We start from the raw sequence: 17,473 nt of genomic DNA on the forward strand, positions 1-17,473 counted from the left end.
ACTCGCCCACGAGAACCGTGTGACTAACTTCTACATGCTCACCCTCACCAAGGTCGCACACGAATCCAACAAACCCTGCTTCGGCACTGCATTGGCTCATTCAAACCATCCATCTTTCCTATCTTATCCTTTCCTAAATGTAGCATATTGTGTGCATGTATGTGTGTATGTGTGTGTATTCTCCAGGACCGCGTGATCGACGCGGGGCCCAAGGGGAACTCGTCGCGCTTCATGAACCACTGCTGCAGCCCCAACTGCGAGACCCAGAAGTGGACCGTCAACGGAGACTTCCGGATCGGACTCTTCACCCTCTGTGACATCGAGGCTGGTGAGCATACACACTCTCTCTCACACACTCACACACACTCTCTCATGCACACTCACACACACACACTCTCTCACAAGCTCTTGACTAATAAAAAACGATCATTTCATTGGAGGGGGCAAAGCAGGAGGAGCCTTGGGGTTAGGGGGGTCTTCTAAGGAGGATGGAGTGGGGGGGGGGGCATGCGTGGGTTAGTCCTGTAGGAGGACAGCGGGTCATGTGACCGTCCGTTCCGTCTGCAGGCTCGGAGCTGACCTTCAACTACAACCTGGACTGCGTGGGGAACAGGAGGACGTCCTGCCACTGCGGGGCGGAGAACTGCTCGGGCTTCCTGGGGGTGCGGCCTACGGTGAGGCCACGCCCATCCACGGCCACTGTGTGACACCCCCCCCCGTGACGGCATCGTGACACGAGGAGCGTTTTTTGACACGCTTGCGATGGCACTTCTTGACCACTTAATGTTGTGACAGCGTTATGACATCATGACTACTTTATGACAACTCGCGACAGCTTTATTAAATACATGTTTTGACAACATAACCACTCCACTACGATATCATTACGACACCAGATCTGTGTATCCTGTCTGTCTACCATTTGTAGTGTTAATATTACTTTTCCTGGTTATTTACGTGTGTGTGTGTATGTATGTGTGTGTGTGTGTGTCAGAGCGCCGTGGTGATGGAGAAGGAGGAGAAGGCGAGGAACGCCAAGCTGAAGCCCAAGAAGAGGAAGCTCCGCCCAGAGGGCAAACACACCCACGAGTACTGCTGCTTCCTCTGCGGGGAGGGCGGGGAGCTGGTCATGTGTGACAGGAAGGACTGTCCCAAAGCCTACCACCTGCTCTGCCTCAACCTCACCAAGCCCCCGTATGGTAGGAGACACACAGCGTGTGTGTGTTTGATTGTTCTCTCTTGAGTTGGAGCCCTCATCAAACATCTGTCTCTCCATTTCTCTCCCTTTCTATCTGTGTCTCTCTCTCTCTCTCTCTCTCTCTCTCTCTCTGTCTTTCTGTCCCTCTCTCTCTCTCTCTCTCTCTCTCTCTCTCTGTCCCTCTGTCTCTCTCTCTCTATCCCTCTGTCTCTCTCTCTGTCCCTCTGTCTCTGTCTCTCTCTCTCTCTCTCTGTCTCTCTGTCTCTCTCTCTGTCTCTTTCTCTCTCTCCCTTGCGTCTCTCTCTCATTTTCTGTCTCCTTATTTCTCTCTCTCCCTCCATCTCTTCCTATGTCTCTCGCCCCCCCAGGTCGGTGGGAGTGTCCGTGGCACGACTGCAGCGTGTGCGGCGTCCCGGCCTCGTCCCTCTGTGAGTTCTGCCCTCGCTCCTTCTGCAGCGACCACGAGGGCGGCGCCCTCGCCCCCTCCTCCCTGGACGGGCGCCTCTGTTGCTCCGATCACAACCCCCTCAGCCCCCTGGGCTCCGCCCCTCCCCACCACGCTCCACCCGCCCCGAGCCCCCCCAGCCCTTCCAGCCCGCCCGTCAGGGTGAAAGAGGAGCCGGCGGACCCCGAGGAGGAGCCGCCATTGCTGGCCAGAGAGTGAGACTTGCACCCCGCAGTATACCCCCACCCAACCCCCCCCTTCTCCCAGGAAGTACACTGTTCTTACTGGCTTACGATTGGTCCGCAGAAGGTTGCGGTCAACACGCATAAACCACTGCTGCCGTTTGATGTTTTTTTTGTTTTTTTTACTCTGAACAAAAAAAAACCCAACAGCCAGCACTTAGAGCTGGGACTGCCAGTAGCTGGAGGGCTGGACGGATGCAGACACCAGTGGATGGACATTTAACATGAGCAGCCGCCCCCCTGGAGGAGAGGAGAAGACGGAGGAGAGATGGAGGCGTGTCCCTGCCCACAGGCCCCGCCCCTGGCAACCTGTCAAGCTCCTCCAAAGTTCCACAAGGGGTTTGAGCAAAAACTCACCTCCATGCTGCTTTTTTAAGTTTGTTTACTTCCTGTGAGCTGGGGTCGGGCATGCGCACACACAAACACACACGCGCGCGCGCACACACTCACTGCCTGTACACAGTTTGGAAACTGTGACCCAGAACAGATGATCGTACACTCCAGCGATCACCAGTCCAGCTATAGTTCTATCTCTCTTCTCTGGGGGGGGGGTGGTGGGGGGGGGGGGGGCAGGGAGTCAGAGTTGTGCAATTATTTCTGGACCACACACTACATTCTGACCTACCTGGACATGTATTTGATAAAACAAGTACTCCCGTGTCATAGAGGAACGTGATATCTGTGTGTTTGTTCATGTTTACAGACGGGGTCCTCTCACGGCGCGGGGCGAGCGAGCCATCTGGTCGCGTCCCGTTCCTTTTTCCCCCTCGTACGTTCGTGGAGCTTGTCCTACTACCAAAGTGAGTTGTCACGACGACACGCAGTGACGCGGCACGCCACGCACGTGCTCGTGGCGTTTTGTCTGGACAAGTCTCACTCTACCCGTCGTGTACAGAAGTGGCTTATCGTAAACTACTAAAGTCTTGGGGGGGGGTGGAGGGGTGGGAAGGGGGGGCGGGGAGGAGGGGGTTAGGCGAGAGAGAGGACTGCCTCACCCCTCCAACTCTCCTCACAAGTATTATAAAGATGTTTATGTGGGGATGTGGGGATGTTCCAGTTGCATTCAATAGGACAGGTCAGCGCTGTCACCACGGCTACGGTTTGTTGGCCTAGATACGTCTTAGCGGTCGGGCCGGTAAGGTGTGGTATCCTTTCCCCCACCCACAATGCAGTTCCTGTCAGTGATTGTGCGTTGCCTAGGCTACTGTGCACCACTTGTGTCGTTTGCGTACATTTGCGCTAACTCTTCTCTGAAGCACTTTCACAGCCCATCGTTTTCAAAGCTTAGCTACGCTCCACCTAACGTGTTGTGCGTGTATATAAATGAACATGAATATGACCCGTGTACATGTTTGAAATGAATACCTCTTCTCTGTAGTGACGTTGGCAACATTTTAACTGTATCGTAACTTCTCGGCTCTTTCGTGGAGCAACTTCGTCCAAATATCTTTTGAGAGTGATGCTGGAGAACCTTCCAGATGTTTCTGATGCACCGTTCATCCCAGGTATCCGAACATGATCACCTGTTAACATGATAGACCAGACTTACTCCTACAGTTCCACCCACGGTACCACTCTTGGATTTTTCTATTAACAACTGCAGTACATTGTGTAAACCCAGAACTTCTGTGTTATGTACAAATATGCTACAGAACTTCAGTGTCTGATGTACAGTGTTTTTAAGCTTTCATCTTAAAAGATCTGATTTTGTAATTATTATCACATCATATTTTATACTAGGTCGTTTATGTTTCAAACACAGCTGTAGGAAAGTTACCCTCCCTTCCTAAAGTATTAAGTGAAATAGAATTTATCAACAACAACAAAAAAATTATAGGGAGCTTTACACTTTGTTAATCTCTATGTAGTCGTCGTATACATTTAATTTTTTTTCCTATTGGTGTAATGATTCCTCGGGCTGCTCCTCATTGGTCAGAATGACGTTGTTGTGACTTCCTGTATGTTGAGCCTGTATAACGCAGGTCAGAGGTTCTGCCTTGTCAGCCTAAACTCGCTTCGAAGAGTTTGTTTGTTATCTTGTTTGAACTTTCTCTGGTACGTTTGGCTGTTTAGTGTTATGTATTTGTGCCCTTAAAAAGCTTTTTGTTTAAGTCCAGGCTCAGCTGAGACGACTCAACATCCATATAGTAATCACTTTATAAAACTGAGTCAGATGGTGCCAATCAAGTAGGAACCCGAAAATACTGTAATGCAACAGACTGCCCCAATGACTGACTTCAATTGAAAATCAAGTCCTTTTTGAAATGTATTGAATGGACTCTGGAGACTGGCCTTAACCCTGCCAAATGGGGTCAGGGGATATGGAACAGTGTGGTGGAAGAGAGCAGAGCAGATTTAAACCACTTCAGCTGGCACAACTCCAAATCAGCTGATGTGAATTTAGGTCACCTTGTCTTCTAAGTACGATCTGCATGTTAACCTTTTTAAACTTGAATTATTTTTCCTCCTTTTTCTTTTTATAATCTTTTTTTTTTTAATTGTATTTATTGCTGTATTTGTTTTTTATATTACATGAATGATTATTACAACACCGTATATGTGATTTGGGGGTGGTTGTTAGATATCCATGCTCTGGTAATGGCGAGTGGGGGGTGATCTCCAAGCCTTCACTAACACTCACTAAGTGACCATTCCAAACCTGAGTCCTAAACACAATCCTACTCTCGCTCTTTCTGACAAAAACTGTGTGAAAGATCCCATTACACTGAACTCCAATGAATTATTTTATCAATATAGTGTTATATCTACAGTATATCTATAAGTTTGTGTAAAAAAACTGTTACATGTTGGTATTATAACTTTTTTATGTGGAAATTCTATTTTTCTTTCCGCTATTGCACAGAGGTTTCCCAATGCGCCTTCATTTTTTTTCCCTGAACTTTTTTCACCGGTGTGACTTGATGTCTTGTCACCTACTTCCATGTGAAGAGGTCAGCGAGTGTGACGCGATGTCATTACTCAGTCACAGTTCCAGTATTTTACCTGCGCTGCTCCAGTGCATTGTGCTGTGGCCACAGATAAGAAGTATAGTGTTTCTCAACTAAAGGGACTGAAGCAGTAACGTATTAGACGGAGGGAACTTTTTAAAGTGTGTGGCAAGAAACGGAAATCAATGCGACCCCCATCGCCCGAGCGTTCGGTTTCATGTGTGATGTGCGTCTCCTTGGTTTTTGTGCAAATAAACGTTAATTGTTACCGCTGACCCCTTACTGTTTTTTAACTGGCAGGTAGATCGTTCTGTGATACAGTTTGAGGAAATTATGAAAAGGAACTCATTGCCATAGTTACATATCCCCCCACTTGTGGTGAGTCGGCCCTGATGTTTCTGCCTGGCGTCCTATCAATATCTCGATGTTGCTTCCATTACAGTGGACGAACACGAAGCACCAGACCAGTTATAACTATGTTATAATTACATTACGTCGAAGACTTGTACATAGTTTGCATTGAACGTGCATAGGATCTTATGTTATCTGTGGTGTGCTGTTGCCTGTACATTGAGCTTGTAAATGTGTGTGACTGTTGGGACAACACTCTTTTTGTACATGACTGTCTTTTTATTTGAAAATTATTATTGATTCTGTCTTTTTTCATTCTGAAGGAGGTGGAGTTGCAGGAGTCTAAACATGCCAGAAATTTTACTTAATAAAACTGTACTCTGTCTCAGTGAATATGTCTCCGTTTCTGCTTGTTCTGCTCTAAATTGGACTCACTTCATATTTCCATTTTGCTATTCTATATGTTTCCTACCTGGAATGAAACCTGTGGAAGTAATATTACACAAACGATACGGTATTTTTATCTAAAGTCATAATGAAGCTTATCATTTGAGAAGATACGCCAAACCAGTAGCAACCAGTACTCACATGGCCCACCAGGTGGCGCCTCCACTGACATGACGTGGACACTTTCCTCTCCGAACCCAACAAAGCTTTCGCACCGAGGCTCCGGGCATCCTTGTCTGCAGTGGGGTTTAACATCAGTCCTTTTTATTGGATTAAAAGCGAATGCAACTTCGAGGGCCGAGTCACGTTAGTCAACAGTTTAGACCTACGATACTAGGTGGAAAAATACGTTGCTGGGAGTTTGAGGTTAGTGCTGTCAGTAAGTATACGGCACTGTCACCGAGTGACTCCCCTGCGGAAATAGCCAGATGTGTAGCTAACTAGCTAGTAGTAGCTAGCTTGGCAGATGTAGCTAGATTCAGCTTAGCCTAGTTAACTCCGAGCTTTCAGTGTTGTTTATGCTACGTACTGTACAGCAGAAATGCTAGGGCTCCTGTAAGATGGGTGTATTAATTGGCGTTGTCCTATCACTCAGTGTATTTAGTCTGTACATTTGTTCAACTCTTCCAATCAACTGAAGTCGACTATACTAGATCTGTGAGGGCTATAGTCTACCGGCATTTTCTCACCGGTCCCTTCAAATGGTAAAAGAACCGAAACAAGACTACAAATTAACACCCTCAGTCTTGAAACTGTAAGTAGCAGTGTATTTCTGTGCCTAGTTCATCTGCATAAAATGAAGAAAAGCGTCTCTCTTTCTCCAAGCTTAGGAGAAGATGCCGGTGGTCTGAACCAGAGCAGTGGAGAGAAGAGCCCAGTAAAGTGCCTGACCTGGACACCCCCCTGAGCGGCGAGATGAAGAGGAATATCCTGCTGTCCGAGTTGTCTGTCAGACTGGCTCTACTGGTGGTGTTCCTGTTAGTAGAACATGGCTTCTGGTTGCCTGCATCATTTTGTTTTCTGTGGAAGTTTTGGTGATTTTATCTTACCCGTCGGCGTGTGTGTGCGTGAATGTTTGTGCGTGTGTGTGTACGTGCGTGTGTGTGTCAGAGTGACAGAGCAGCTTCCCCCTTCCACCGTCAGATTCAACCGGAAGAAATGTGGTTGTACAAGTTCCACCCGGTGAAGAGAGATCACGTTCCCACCTCTCTCATGTTTGTGAGTATTGTCTGTGTTTGTGTTTCTGTGCGTGTCAAGATTGCGTGTCTGTGAGTATTAGGTTTGTGTGTGTCTGTGTGTGTATTGTGTGTAAATATCTATGTGAGTTGTGTGGAGTAGGACTATGACCACGCCGTGTCGAGTTCAAACTCCTGCACCAGTTATGTAACAAACACTGATGTAGATCCCTGGCTCACTTTCAATCTAGGCTACATCCCTCACCATCCACTGACACTAGACCTCTCTCCTTCTCTATCATACACGACGCACCATGACACACTTAACTGCCTCCGACCGCATCCACTCCACTGACAATGGCTTACGACCTGTGTTCTCTCGTCCAATCAGGCCGTGGCGTTCTTCACCCCTCTCTTGGTGATCCTGCTGTTTGTTGTCCTGGGGAAGGCGGAGCGAGGGGATGTGAGGGAGGGGTCTCTGGGTAAGGGCCTGCTACGACACGCAGAGTGGCGTGTTTGACTTGACTGCCGATACCTCACAGAGCCTGTAATACACCATCCCGGTTCACAATGTCGTCCTCAAGTGCGTGACTGCACTCGACCTGCAGTCAAAGGCTCCACCGATGGGCCTTCCTGTTTGACTGGTTAAGGACGGGCTGTTCTGATTGAATGCTGTGCAGACTGGTTGTCAGAGTTTAAACAGTGTTAGGAGGATAAACAGTAGAACTCGGCACTAGGCTGTAAACGGAAATCCAGGGAGTTTGATGTGCTGTCTTGGGATGTGGGTTCGAGATGAGAAGCCTTCTTCTTCTTCCTGTGTTTGTCAGCGGTGAGCCTGACCCTGGTGCTGAACGGAGTGGTGACCAACGCCATCAAGCTGGCTGTGGGCAGGTGAGTCACCTTCATCAAGAGACGTGTGTTTCAAGTTTGTGATTGGTCAGGTGCACAGAATAAGGTCAGACCGGGCACTTAGATTCATGGGACAAGACAACGCAAAGCAACCTGGCATAACATAGAAGTAGTGAGAGCATAGATTACATCTATGAGTGTGGGAACTGTTCATGCAAATGTCTGTGGTTTGAATACTGGATGTCATGCCTGTGTGCGTTCCTGCTCTAGGCCGAGACCAGACTTCTTCTATCGTTGTTTCCCCGATGGACAGATGAACCAGGAACTGCACTGCACCGGTGACCCGGAAGTGGTCATCGAAGGCAGGAAGAGCTTCCCCAGCGGACACTCCTCCTGTAAGAGACACTCTGATTGGCTGTTCGTAGGCCCTCCTGGGTGTCCTCCATGGTCCCTGGTTATATAAGCCTAGATTTCAAGTGAACATCAAGGCAGGCTGGTAGCTGAGTAGAGTTTTAGCCAGAGGCTTGTTACATCCTGTGTGTGTGTTGCTGATGCTCTCTTTTTTCTGATCCTCTCTCTCTCTCATTCTCACACTTCACTTCCCTTTCTCAATCACATTTGTGTCCCCCCTCTCTCCTGTCTCCTTCCCTCTTGATTCCTACACCTTTGCCCCTCTTTACCCTTTCCCCCGCTCCCTGTCCCCCTCCTCTCTCTCTCTCTCTCTCTCTCTCTCTCTCTCTCTCTCTCTCTCTCTCCCCCTCTCTTCCCTCCTCTCTCTCCCCCTCTCTTCCCTCCTCTCCCTCTCCCCCTCTCTTCCCGCTACCTCCTCTCTATCAACGGTTCTCCATCCCTTACCTCTCGCCTGTCTCATCGCCCTCCCTCCTCTCACCCATCACTTCCCTCCTCCCCCCTCCTTTTTCCCCCTCTCTTCCCTCTCTACCCCCCCCCCCCCCACAGTTGCGTTTGCAGGGCTGGGCTTCACAGCGCTGTACGTGGGGGGGAAGTTGCGCTGCTTCAGCCCTGCGGGGCGTGGCCAGGCCTGGCGCCTGTGTGCCTTCCTCAGCCCCCTGCTGCTGGCCGTGCTCATCGCCCTCTCCAGGACGTGCGACTACAAGCACCACTGGCAAGGTGAGGATGAGGAAGATCGGGCTTGTTCACTGCCCGCGGGCTGCACTGGGATTCGATTCGCATCGCTTGTGACCGCACGATGGCGTGTGTGTGTCTGTGTGGTGGTGGGTGTGTGTGTGTTTGTGCGTTGTTCACGACTGCTTGATAGTGTGCTTGTGTGTGCTCTCTCTCACCTCTGTACTCTCCCCCCCTCTCGCCTCTGTGCAGATGTGCTGGCGGGCTCAGCCCTGGGCATGCTGTTCTCCTGGTTGTGCTACAGACAGCACTACCCCTCCCTGCAGGATCCAGACTGCCACCGGCCCCTACGCCACCGAGAGGCCGTGCCCTCCAAGCAGGAGCGCAAGCTGGCCAACTCCAACTACATACTGCCCCTGTAGTGCTGATGCCCTGGTCCACACCTCCTCTTGTCCACAGCTGCCCTGGTCAACATCTCCCCTGGTCCACTTCTCCCCTGGTCCACATCTCCCCTGGTCCACATCTCCCCTGGTCCACATCTCCCCTGGTCCGCATCTCCCCTGGTCCACACCTCCCCTGGTCCACATCTCCCCTGGTCCACATCTCCCCTGGTCCACATCTCCCCTGGTCCACACCTCCCCTGGTCCACATCTCCCCTGGTCCACACCTCCCCTGGTCCACATCTCCCCTGGTCCACACCTCCCCTGGTCCACACCTCCCCTGGTCCACATCTCCCCTGGTCCACATCTCCCCTGGTCCACACCTCCCCTGGTCCACACCTCCTCTAGTCCACACCTCCCCTGGTCCACACCTCCCCTGGTCCACATCTCCCCTGGTCCACACCTCCCCTGGTCCACACCTCCCCTGGTCCACATCTCCCCTGGTCCACACTTCCCCCCTATCCACTACATACATGCATATCTTCATGTTCCACCACTCCATCTGATCCACAGCATCCAAGCTGAGCGTCTCGCACAACTCTGCCACTGACCCACCTCATACCGGGTCTGAAACACGCGCCACCAGCTGGTGGGACACTGAGGGGAGGGGGACTGGTCTGAAGGGTATCTGGGGATTGAGGTGGCTGCTTTGAAGGGTACGTGTGGGACCTGCGTGGAGGTCCCCTCCCCCTCTGCCTCTTCTGAAGGCGCTTCCTGCTGCTGCTCATCGGCGTCAAACAGCTCACACACAATCCTGGTTTTCATCCCAGGGAACATTTCACCCTGACAGAAACCTGATGCGAATTACAACAGGGAGACGCACGCTCGCACTCAGGGCTCGCACACACGCGCTCACACACACCGCCCAGAGAAACCATGAGGCGATGGATGATGACACTTGACACCCACACCTGCATAGCTTATCAGTGTTGCGTAGCTCACCAGTCCGGTGTTGCCAGGTCAGTGATTCCTGCAGGGGTGTCCACGGTGGAAGCCGTTGGCGCGTGGTGCTAAGACTCCCAGGGCTGCCCCTGGTGCGCCCTGAGGGTCCTCTTGGCACGCAGGTTACTAGAGCACTTAACCGTTAAATCAGGGTTTCACATCTCTCCTATCTACGTATTGTATTTCTAAGCAGGAAGTGCTTCTCATATCTATGTATTGTATTTGTAAACAGGAATTGCGAACTGTTGTGCGTGGATTCTACTCGCATTCAAGTTTATCTGTTTTTTTTGTTTTCTTCCTCCAACTGTGTCAGTGGTTCTGGAAGCAGTGGGATATATCACAAGGCAATGTCGGCTTGATTTGGCTCAAAGTTTGTACTTGCGGGGACCGTTAGTTTCGATTCCGTTTCACTGGACGGGTGGAGTGCGAATCAAGCGTCCCCTGTGTGGATCGTCCTCGGCCTGATCCCGTCCAATCAGAACGCTCAGCCAATGCTCCAGACGGACGTGTGCCTTTCGACGTCACCGTCTTCCTCTCTTGACCTCTGACCCTGACCACTGCATGAATACTATACACACAAATACTGTATATGTATACCATACGTGCTCACCTGTGGTATACAGACCGCCGAGGTCGAGGGGCAGCTCTGGAGGTGGGGGTCGCTTCCCCCTCCCTGACTCTCTGCTCATGATGATTGTCTTTGAATAAGTGATCATCATGTGGGTGAAACAACTCCAATAGGTATATAGTTTGTTGTCAAAGCTTGTGATTATTGTTTTTGTTTAGTTTTTTACTCATTATGTGGTTGTATGTCATGCTTTTCTTTTTTTGTGAAGTGTTGCCTGGTGATACATTATGTCTGGGGTGGGATCGTGTCTGTAGCCGAACCAATTGCGGGAAACTGAATTATTTCATCTGTGGAATGGAATTTGTCTGTCTGGAATGAGAGGGTGAAGGGGGGAGAAAATAATCTTTTTACAGATTAATTGTATTTATCCAAGTTTATTCGATAGGTCATATTTATAAGAATTTCAACATTTGTATGATAAATGTATTAGAATTATGATTTTGATGAATGGGGAAGACTAGGCATGGATGTACTTCACATTAAGCCAATCTGTTATTTTCCTTCACACAGAAGGGAGTTACACAGTCGTCTCTTGTAGGATTTATGAGTTGCTAGATTTCTCATGTCTGTTGACTCGCTGCCCCTCTGCTGAAACTGATAATAAAGTATTTTTAAACCTGGTCCACTGTTAAGACACCAGCAGAACTAGCCTGGCTTGGCTTTTTCTGTTCTCATGGAGATTGCTGTTCATGGTGGAGAGGGGTGATGCTGTAACCACCATTCTTATGGACATTTTGACCTGCGGACGTTATTCTGCTCTGTTGTACGTCAGCTTGTAGGTACACTGATCTATTCACCGTCACGTTGTCCTAAATGTGTATGTTCTTCTGGATTTCTTGGTGACACTGAGGTTTTCTTAATAAAAATGAGCTTATCCACAGCATGGTTACCTTCTTGGTAAATATACATCAGGTGTCAGTAATATAAACGTTTGCCTCGGTAAGCATTGGAAACGTATGTCATACGTATTTATTATATTAGTATCAATAATTGGTATGTGGTTTTTAAATGATTAAACGGGCCTTGGGTTAGTCGAAAGGGTTAAACTTCTCACTGGTTCCTTGACATTCATTGGTCACTTCCTGACAGCTCATTGGTTGTTCTAAACTCTGGATTTGGCGCCGTATTTCTAACAAGGAAATTAACACATAACAAAAAGATCCGGCAGCAAACGAAGTAGTTAACCAGCTTGCCTCAAGTACAGTATTCAAAGTATTTTTTGTTTTAGTTTCTGCTCAACAGTCCTGAAAATCCATAATGTTCGTGACGGACATTAAAAAAGAGTTCTACGATGTTGTTGTCAACCAGGTCAGCGCACTTTCTTTCCAACTAGGAGGACAAGCATACAGTAGAGCTAATGTGTGTAGCTGACTAGCTACAGCAGTGTGATTCTTGGTTTGTAACTCCGCGTTTGTACTTGAATTAACTTATTATCATATCTGTTCTTCCAGAGAGTCGCATTGTTGGTCGCGTCGGACATAGATGCCCTGTGCGCCTGTAAGATACTGCAGGTAATGCGAACCCCGTCAATTGACAATGCCTTTCGGTGTAATTCGCTAGTTGACGTTTGTCAAAGTGGATAAATAAGAACAATTCATTAATGAACTGCAAGGCACGTAAAGTAGCTTGAAAATATAGCTGCAAGAAGAAAAGACAAATATACTAATATTCCCACAATAACTTACTCGGTCAACACCGCTTTTGGCCTTGGACATCTAAAGGGTGTTGTTACTGAGTGCTTTAAATTAGTTAATGACAGTAGGCTACCTTCTTACATGTATTCCACAGGCGCTGTTTCAGTGCGACCAGGTGCAGTACACCTTGGTGCCCGTCTCAGGTTGGCAGGACTTGGGCACAGCCTTCATGGAACACAAGGAGCAGGTGAGCTCTTGTCGCCAGCCAGAGCCTCCTTTACACGCATCTTGATTGAATATGTGGAATATTCAGGTTTTTTTCTTCTTCTCTATATTAGTTTCACATTTTTGATGTTATGCTCGGTTGGTTTGCTTGTCGCTACAGATGTCAGAGATGTTTTCTTTGAGCAGGTCATCGTATCCTGCGTCAGGACTCCTGGCGCACACAATGCCAAAAATGTTTGGATTTAATGTGACATGCTATGTCCCGTGTGAGGCTATGTAAAGTGGGTTGCCATGGCGACTAAATCATTCCCTCTACGTTTCCCCCCCCCCCCAGTTCCGTTATTTTGTCCTGATCAACTGCGGCGCCAACGTGGACCTGCTGGAGACGCTGCAGCCCGACGAAGACTCCGTCTTCTTCATCTGTGACACGCACCGCCCCGTGGACGTGGTCAACGTCTACAACGACAGCCAGGTCAGGGGTCACGGACGCTGGGTCCCGTGCGTTTGGACGCGTGAAAAGTATCATCCGTCGTTGTGCTCTTAAAAGACCTTTTCTTCCCCACATTCCTCGTCTCCGCAGGTGAAGCTGCTGATTAAGCAGGACGACGACCTGGACGTGCCCTCGTACGACGACATCTTCCGCGAGGACGAGGAGGAGGAGGGAGAGGCCGGCGGCGGGGACTCCGGGAACGAGAGCGAAGCAGGCTCGGAGCCTTCTGGGAAACGGAGGCGGTTCGATGAGGTAGGCCGGAGGTCACGGAGCACGCTCACGACTCGTAGGATACTTGGGTTTGTCGTGGAGCCTGTCAGTCAAATGGGGGGGGGGGAGGAGGCGGGACGTCCTGTTCTGTGATTTGCCATTGTGTGTTTGTTATTGTCTCTCTGCTATCGTCATTATCATGACCCGTGTCCTACAGGGAGCTGTGGAGCGGAGGATTGAGCGCCAGAGGGCGAAGAGGGAGTGGGAGGCTCGCAGGTGAGATGAGTCAGCAAAACTCTCTCCTACACGGCGTCCATTTTGGTTTCAGACTGAGCCTGTTGGTTTCCCGCACATATGTCATCCTTGTTGTTGTTGTTGTTGATCTTGTTGTTTGTCGCTGTCCTCCCATGCTCGCCATTTCCCCCCCCCCCCCCCCCCCCAGGCGAGAGATCCTGTTTGACTACGAGCAGTACGAATACCACGGCACCTCAGTGAGTAGGCTCTGTTTTTAACCTTTGACCTCCGCGGGGGGGTCCGCTTCCTCTCTCTCCGCCACGCCAGTCAGGTCCACCAGACACGCAAGCACCCGAGGGGGCCCTGTTCCATAAAGCAAGGGAAAGTACCTTGACGTGAGCCTGGCTTATTGGGCAAACTCGCTTCATGGAACGGGCCCCCGGTTGTGTCGCTAGACTGGAGCCGTAGCCTGCATACCAGGGCAGGGCTTAATCTGCTGTTGTTTGACAGGCTGCCATGGTGATCTTCGAGCTGGCCTGGGTGCTGACCAAAGACACCAAGGACATGCTGTGGTAAGCACCAATTACTGGGCTTAAGAAACGCTTCTGAGGGGGGGCAGGAGGTGACTGAGGTCTATGTTGTTAAAGAGAGACTTGTATAGCTATGGAAAGAGAGGCAAGTTTGAGGGTGTCTGTTTTCTGGGGGCCTGAGAACCACTGGTGTAGAGAACACAGGGAAGGGTGTGTGTGTGTGTGTGTGGTGGTCTGGTGACAGTTCTGTCTGTTCTCTGTAGGTGGGCCGTCATTGGACTGACCGACCAGTGGGTTCACGATAAAATCACTCAGTAAGAGCCCTCTAACTGTACTCCACTGCACTGGAACACGTAACGTCCTTTCTCACACACACACACACACACACACGGCCCTGACATGCGTCCCCGTGTGTCCAGTATGAAGTACGTGACGGACATCGCCACCCTGCAGCGCCACGTGTCTCGTCACAACCACCGGAACGAGGACGAGGAGAACTCGCTCTCCATCGACTGCATGAGGATCTCCTTCGAGTACGAGTATCCTTCACACCCAGCCTTCGGGCCTTCATCTCCCCCTCTACGCTCTCTGACTCCCCTGGCTCTACTCTATATGGCTCTACTCTCACTGTCTGTACTCTCTGATTATACTGCCTCTACGCTCTCTGACTCCCCTGGCTTTATTCTATGGCACTTCTCTCACTGGCTCTACTGTCTCTGACTCTACAGCCTCTACTCTCTATGGCTCTACTTTCTGACCCAAACTCGTCTCGTCCTTCTACCAAACCTTTTGTCTCCTTCTTCTCTCTCTCTCGTTCTGTCTCTGTGTGTGTGTCTCTGTCTCCACATTCCCTTTGAACCCCTTGACCCCTGGCCCCAGCCTGCGCCTGACGCTCTACCAGCACTGGTCGCTGTACGAGAGCATCTGTAACTCCTGCTACACCTCCTGCAACTTCAAGCTGTGGTCCATGCACGGCCAGAAGAAGCTCCAGGAGTTCCTGGCTGACATGGGGTAGGCCAAGGGGGCGGGCTGGGGGGGGGGGGGTTAGGGTCCCTCCCGGGGTAGGACTGGTGGGGTAGAACCACCGTTGGGGTTAGACTGCATGGGTTAGGCTGGTGGGGGTAGGACTGGTAAAGGGGAGGGGGAGTTCATTCCTATCATGCCATTGACCAGCTGGGATAGTTTAGGGTTGAGATGTAACGTGCCCTCCTCCTCCCTGCTTCCTGCTTCCAGGCTCCCGCTGAAGCAGGTGCGTCAGAAGTTCAACTCCATGGACATGTCCATCAAGGAGAACCTGCGAGAGGTCATCGAGGAGTCCTCCAACAAATACGGGTAGGAGTCTTCAGTAGAAGACGGGTCGAGGCCTTGCAGCCTGGGTCATGTCTGTGTGTGTGGAGCTTTATCTCCCTCCTCCTCCCTGTCACTCGCTCTCGCCTGTCTTCATCTGCCTCTCCCCCCTCCCCCATTCCTCCTCCGTCTCCCCCAGCATGAAGGACATCCGGATCCAGACGTTTGGCGTCCATTTTGGTTTCAAGAACCGCTTCCTGGCCAGCGACATGGTGCACGCCGCCGCCGCCCTACTGGAGAGCACGGAGAAGGACGAGGGGGCCGGGGACAACTTCATCAAAGCCCTGGACTGCCTCTCCAGGTACACACGCACACACACAGTACATCAAGAGCTCACACTTGTTCCAGACTTTTGCACAGCACCGTGTTACTGTGGTTTCTGGAACAGATTCCGAAGAAACGTCGTTCTCTCTCTCTCTTGCTCAACTCTCGCTTTTCCTTCCCGTCTTGCCTGTCTCTCTCCCTCCCCTCTCCCCCTGCAGGAGTAACTTGGAGGGGCTCCACCTGGGGATAGAGCAGGCTAAGAGGAAGCTGATGGCCGTCCAGCAGACTGTGGCCAGCTGCATCTGCACCAACCTCATCCTGTCCCAGGGCCCCTTCCTCTACTGCTACCTCATGGAGGTGTGTGTCTGTGTGTGTGTGTGTGTGTGTGTGTGTGTGTGTGTGTGTAATGTTTGTGGGAGAGAGACAGAGTGCGTGTGAGAAGGAGAAGTAGTAGTAGTATTAGATCTTGAAGTGGTTTTTGCCACGTGTGTGTGTGTGTGTGTGCAGGGTACACCTGATGTGAAGCTGTTCTCCAAGCCCATGGCCCTAACTCTGCTCTGCAAGTACCTGCTCAAAGCCTTCGTCCGTTCTGTGAGTCATACCTCTCACACACACACACACACACACACAGGCTACACACCCATCCCCCTGCTCCCGCCTCATCAGTCCAGCCATCTTTGTCACTCCTCAACGCATAATAACTGCTATATGATCGACAGGTCAATGATGGTAGTACTACCAGAACGAGGTGGTTCCTCCTCTTCCTCTGTGGTTCCCTGTCTTGCATCCGTTACTTACATCTCTGCCGGGTGTTCTTCTTCTATCTCCTCCTGTGACCCCCCCCCAGACCAGGAACAAGCGCTGTAAGCTGCTGCCCCTCATCATAGCAGCGCCCATGAAGGCCGAGCAGGGCACTGTCATCGTCCTGGGCATCCCCCCGGAGTCGGAGACCTCCGACAAGAAGAAGTGAGGAGACACTTCCTGTTTGTCCGCTGTGGAACCTTTGTGAGCCGACAGGTTCGATTTTCGCGATTTTGCGATTTTTGTCCCCTCGCCCCCTCACCTTTTTCTCTTCTCCCTCCTCCGCTTTCTTCTTTTCCTCCCTACCTCTCCTTCTCCCCCTCGTTCTATCTCTCTCTCCCCTAGTTTCTTCGGCAGGGCGTTTGAGAAGGCTGCAGAGAGCACGAGCTCCAGAACGTTACACGACCACTTTGACACGTCCAGTAAGTCTCTGCTGGGGAAGACGCCACACCAACCTGGGGACTCTGGTCCGCCTATTCTGACTTTGAACACTAGGGGGCAGACATGACATGTCGATGGTTAAGCAGCTGGATTCTAGACAGATATAGGGTTCGACACCCAGTCAAACGATCGGTCCGGAACTCTAATGTACTCTCTGAGTTTACTAGTTTGTCTGTTTTCCGAGCTGATTGCGTTTATACAATTATTAAGTCCCTTTTGGGGGAAATTGATTTGAAATGTTTGCTTATTGTGTCGTGACCTCCCATTCTGCGTGTCTAGTCATAGAGCTGAAGATGGAGGACCGGAGCAAGTTCCTGGACGCGCTCGTCACTTTGCTGTCCTAAACACAGCAGGGACCCTTCTGACTGGACCAGGACGCACGACAACCGAGCCGACCGATGGTCCATGCCATGTGCATATTGTACAGCCATTTTGTAAATGTGTGTCCATTTTTAAATGTTTTAGCCCCGTGTAAATAGTGCTCTTGTCTTTGTTTTCATTGTCTGAGTGTTAGTGTCCATATATCTATAATAAACGACATTGTATTGA

General features: G+C 50.4%; 3 protein-coding genes across 5 annotated transcripts in view; all 3 read left to right on the forward strand.

The window, feature by feature from the left end:
• nsd3 (nuclear receptor binding SET domain protein 3) overlaps positions 1-2,443 on the forward strand; it is a 15,430-nt gene extending 12,987 nt beyond the window's left edge. The window contains 6 exon segments of the mRNA XM_084694536.1: positions 1-52; positions 187-328; positions 568-674; positions 995-1,199; positions 1,567-1,858; positions 2,036-2,443. The exon segment at positions 1-52 is cut by the window's left edge and continues 65 nt beyond it. Of these exon segments, the coding sequence (XP_084550662.1) occupies positions 1-52; positions 187-328; positions 568-674; positions 995-1,199; positions 1,567-1,858; positions 2,036-2,108 (871 nt within the window). The 3' untranslated portion in view covers positions 2,109-2,443.
• Positions 2,444-5,819: 3,376 nt separating this feature from the next.
• Positions 5,820-11,628, forward strand: plpp5 (phospholipid phosphatase 5). 3 transcript variants are annotated; one of them, XM_084694538.1, is made up of 8 exons: positions 5,820-6,010; positions 6,462-6,608; positions 6,742-6,849; positions 7,198-7,288; positions 7,634-7,697; positions 7,926-8,050; positions 8,613-8,783; positions 8,991-11,628. In XM_084694538.1, exons 3-8 carry the CDS (start codon positions 6,790-6,792, stop codon positions 9,158-9,160), a joined length of 681 nt encoding a protein of 226 aa, XP_084550664.1. In that variant the 5' UTR covers positions 5,820-6,010; positions 6,462-6,608; positions 6,742-6,789; the 3' UTR covers positions 9,161-11,628. The 3 variants fall into 3 exon arrangements, with proteins under 3 accessions (XP_084550664.1, XP_084550665.1, XP_084550663.1); XM_084694539.1 differs by having other exon boundaries at positions 5,820-5,997; positions 6,457-6,622; positions 6,755-6,849; XM_084694537.1 differs by having other exon boundaries at positions 5,820-5,997; positions 6,457-6,608.
• Positions 11,629-11,874: 246 nt separating this feature from the next.
• Positions 11,875-17,473, forward strand: cdc45 (CDC45 cell division cycle 45 homolog (S. cerevisiae)). Its single transcript, XM_084694802.1, has 18 exons — positions 11,875-12,056; positions 12,200-12,259; positions 12,537-12,629; positions 12,942-13,079; positions 13,188-13,349; positions 13,525-13,583; positions 13,750-13,798; positions 14,052-14,113; positions 14,335-14,385; positions 14,491-14,610; positions 14,951-15,082; positions 15,305-15,403; positions 15,558-15,719; positions 15,901-16,039; positions 16,190-16,273; positions 16,530-16,648; positions 16,829-16,905; positions 17,204-17,473. The coding sequence occupies exons 1-18, from the start codon at positions 12,006-12,008 to the stop codon at positions 17,266-17,268; spliced, it is 1,722 nt and encodes a 573-aa protein (XP_084550928.1). The 5' UTR covers positions 11,875-12,005; the 3' UTR covers positions 17,269-17,473.

This window comes from Hypomesus nipponensis, chromosome 28 (genome assembly GCF_054491055.1).
Source record: "Hypomesus nipponensis isolate SF chromosome 28, ASM5449105v1, whole genome shotgun sequence".
NCBI lineage: Eukaryota > Metazoa > Chordata > Actinopteri > Osmeriformes > Osmeridae > Hypomesus > Hypomesus nipponensis.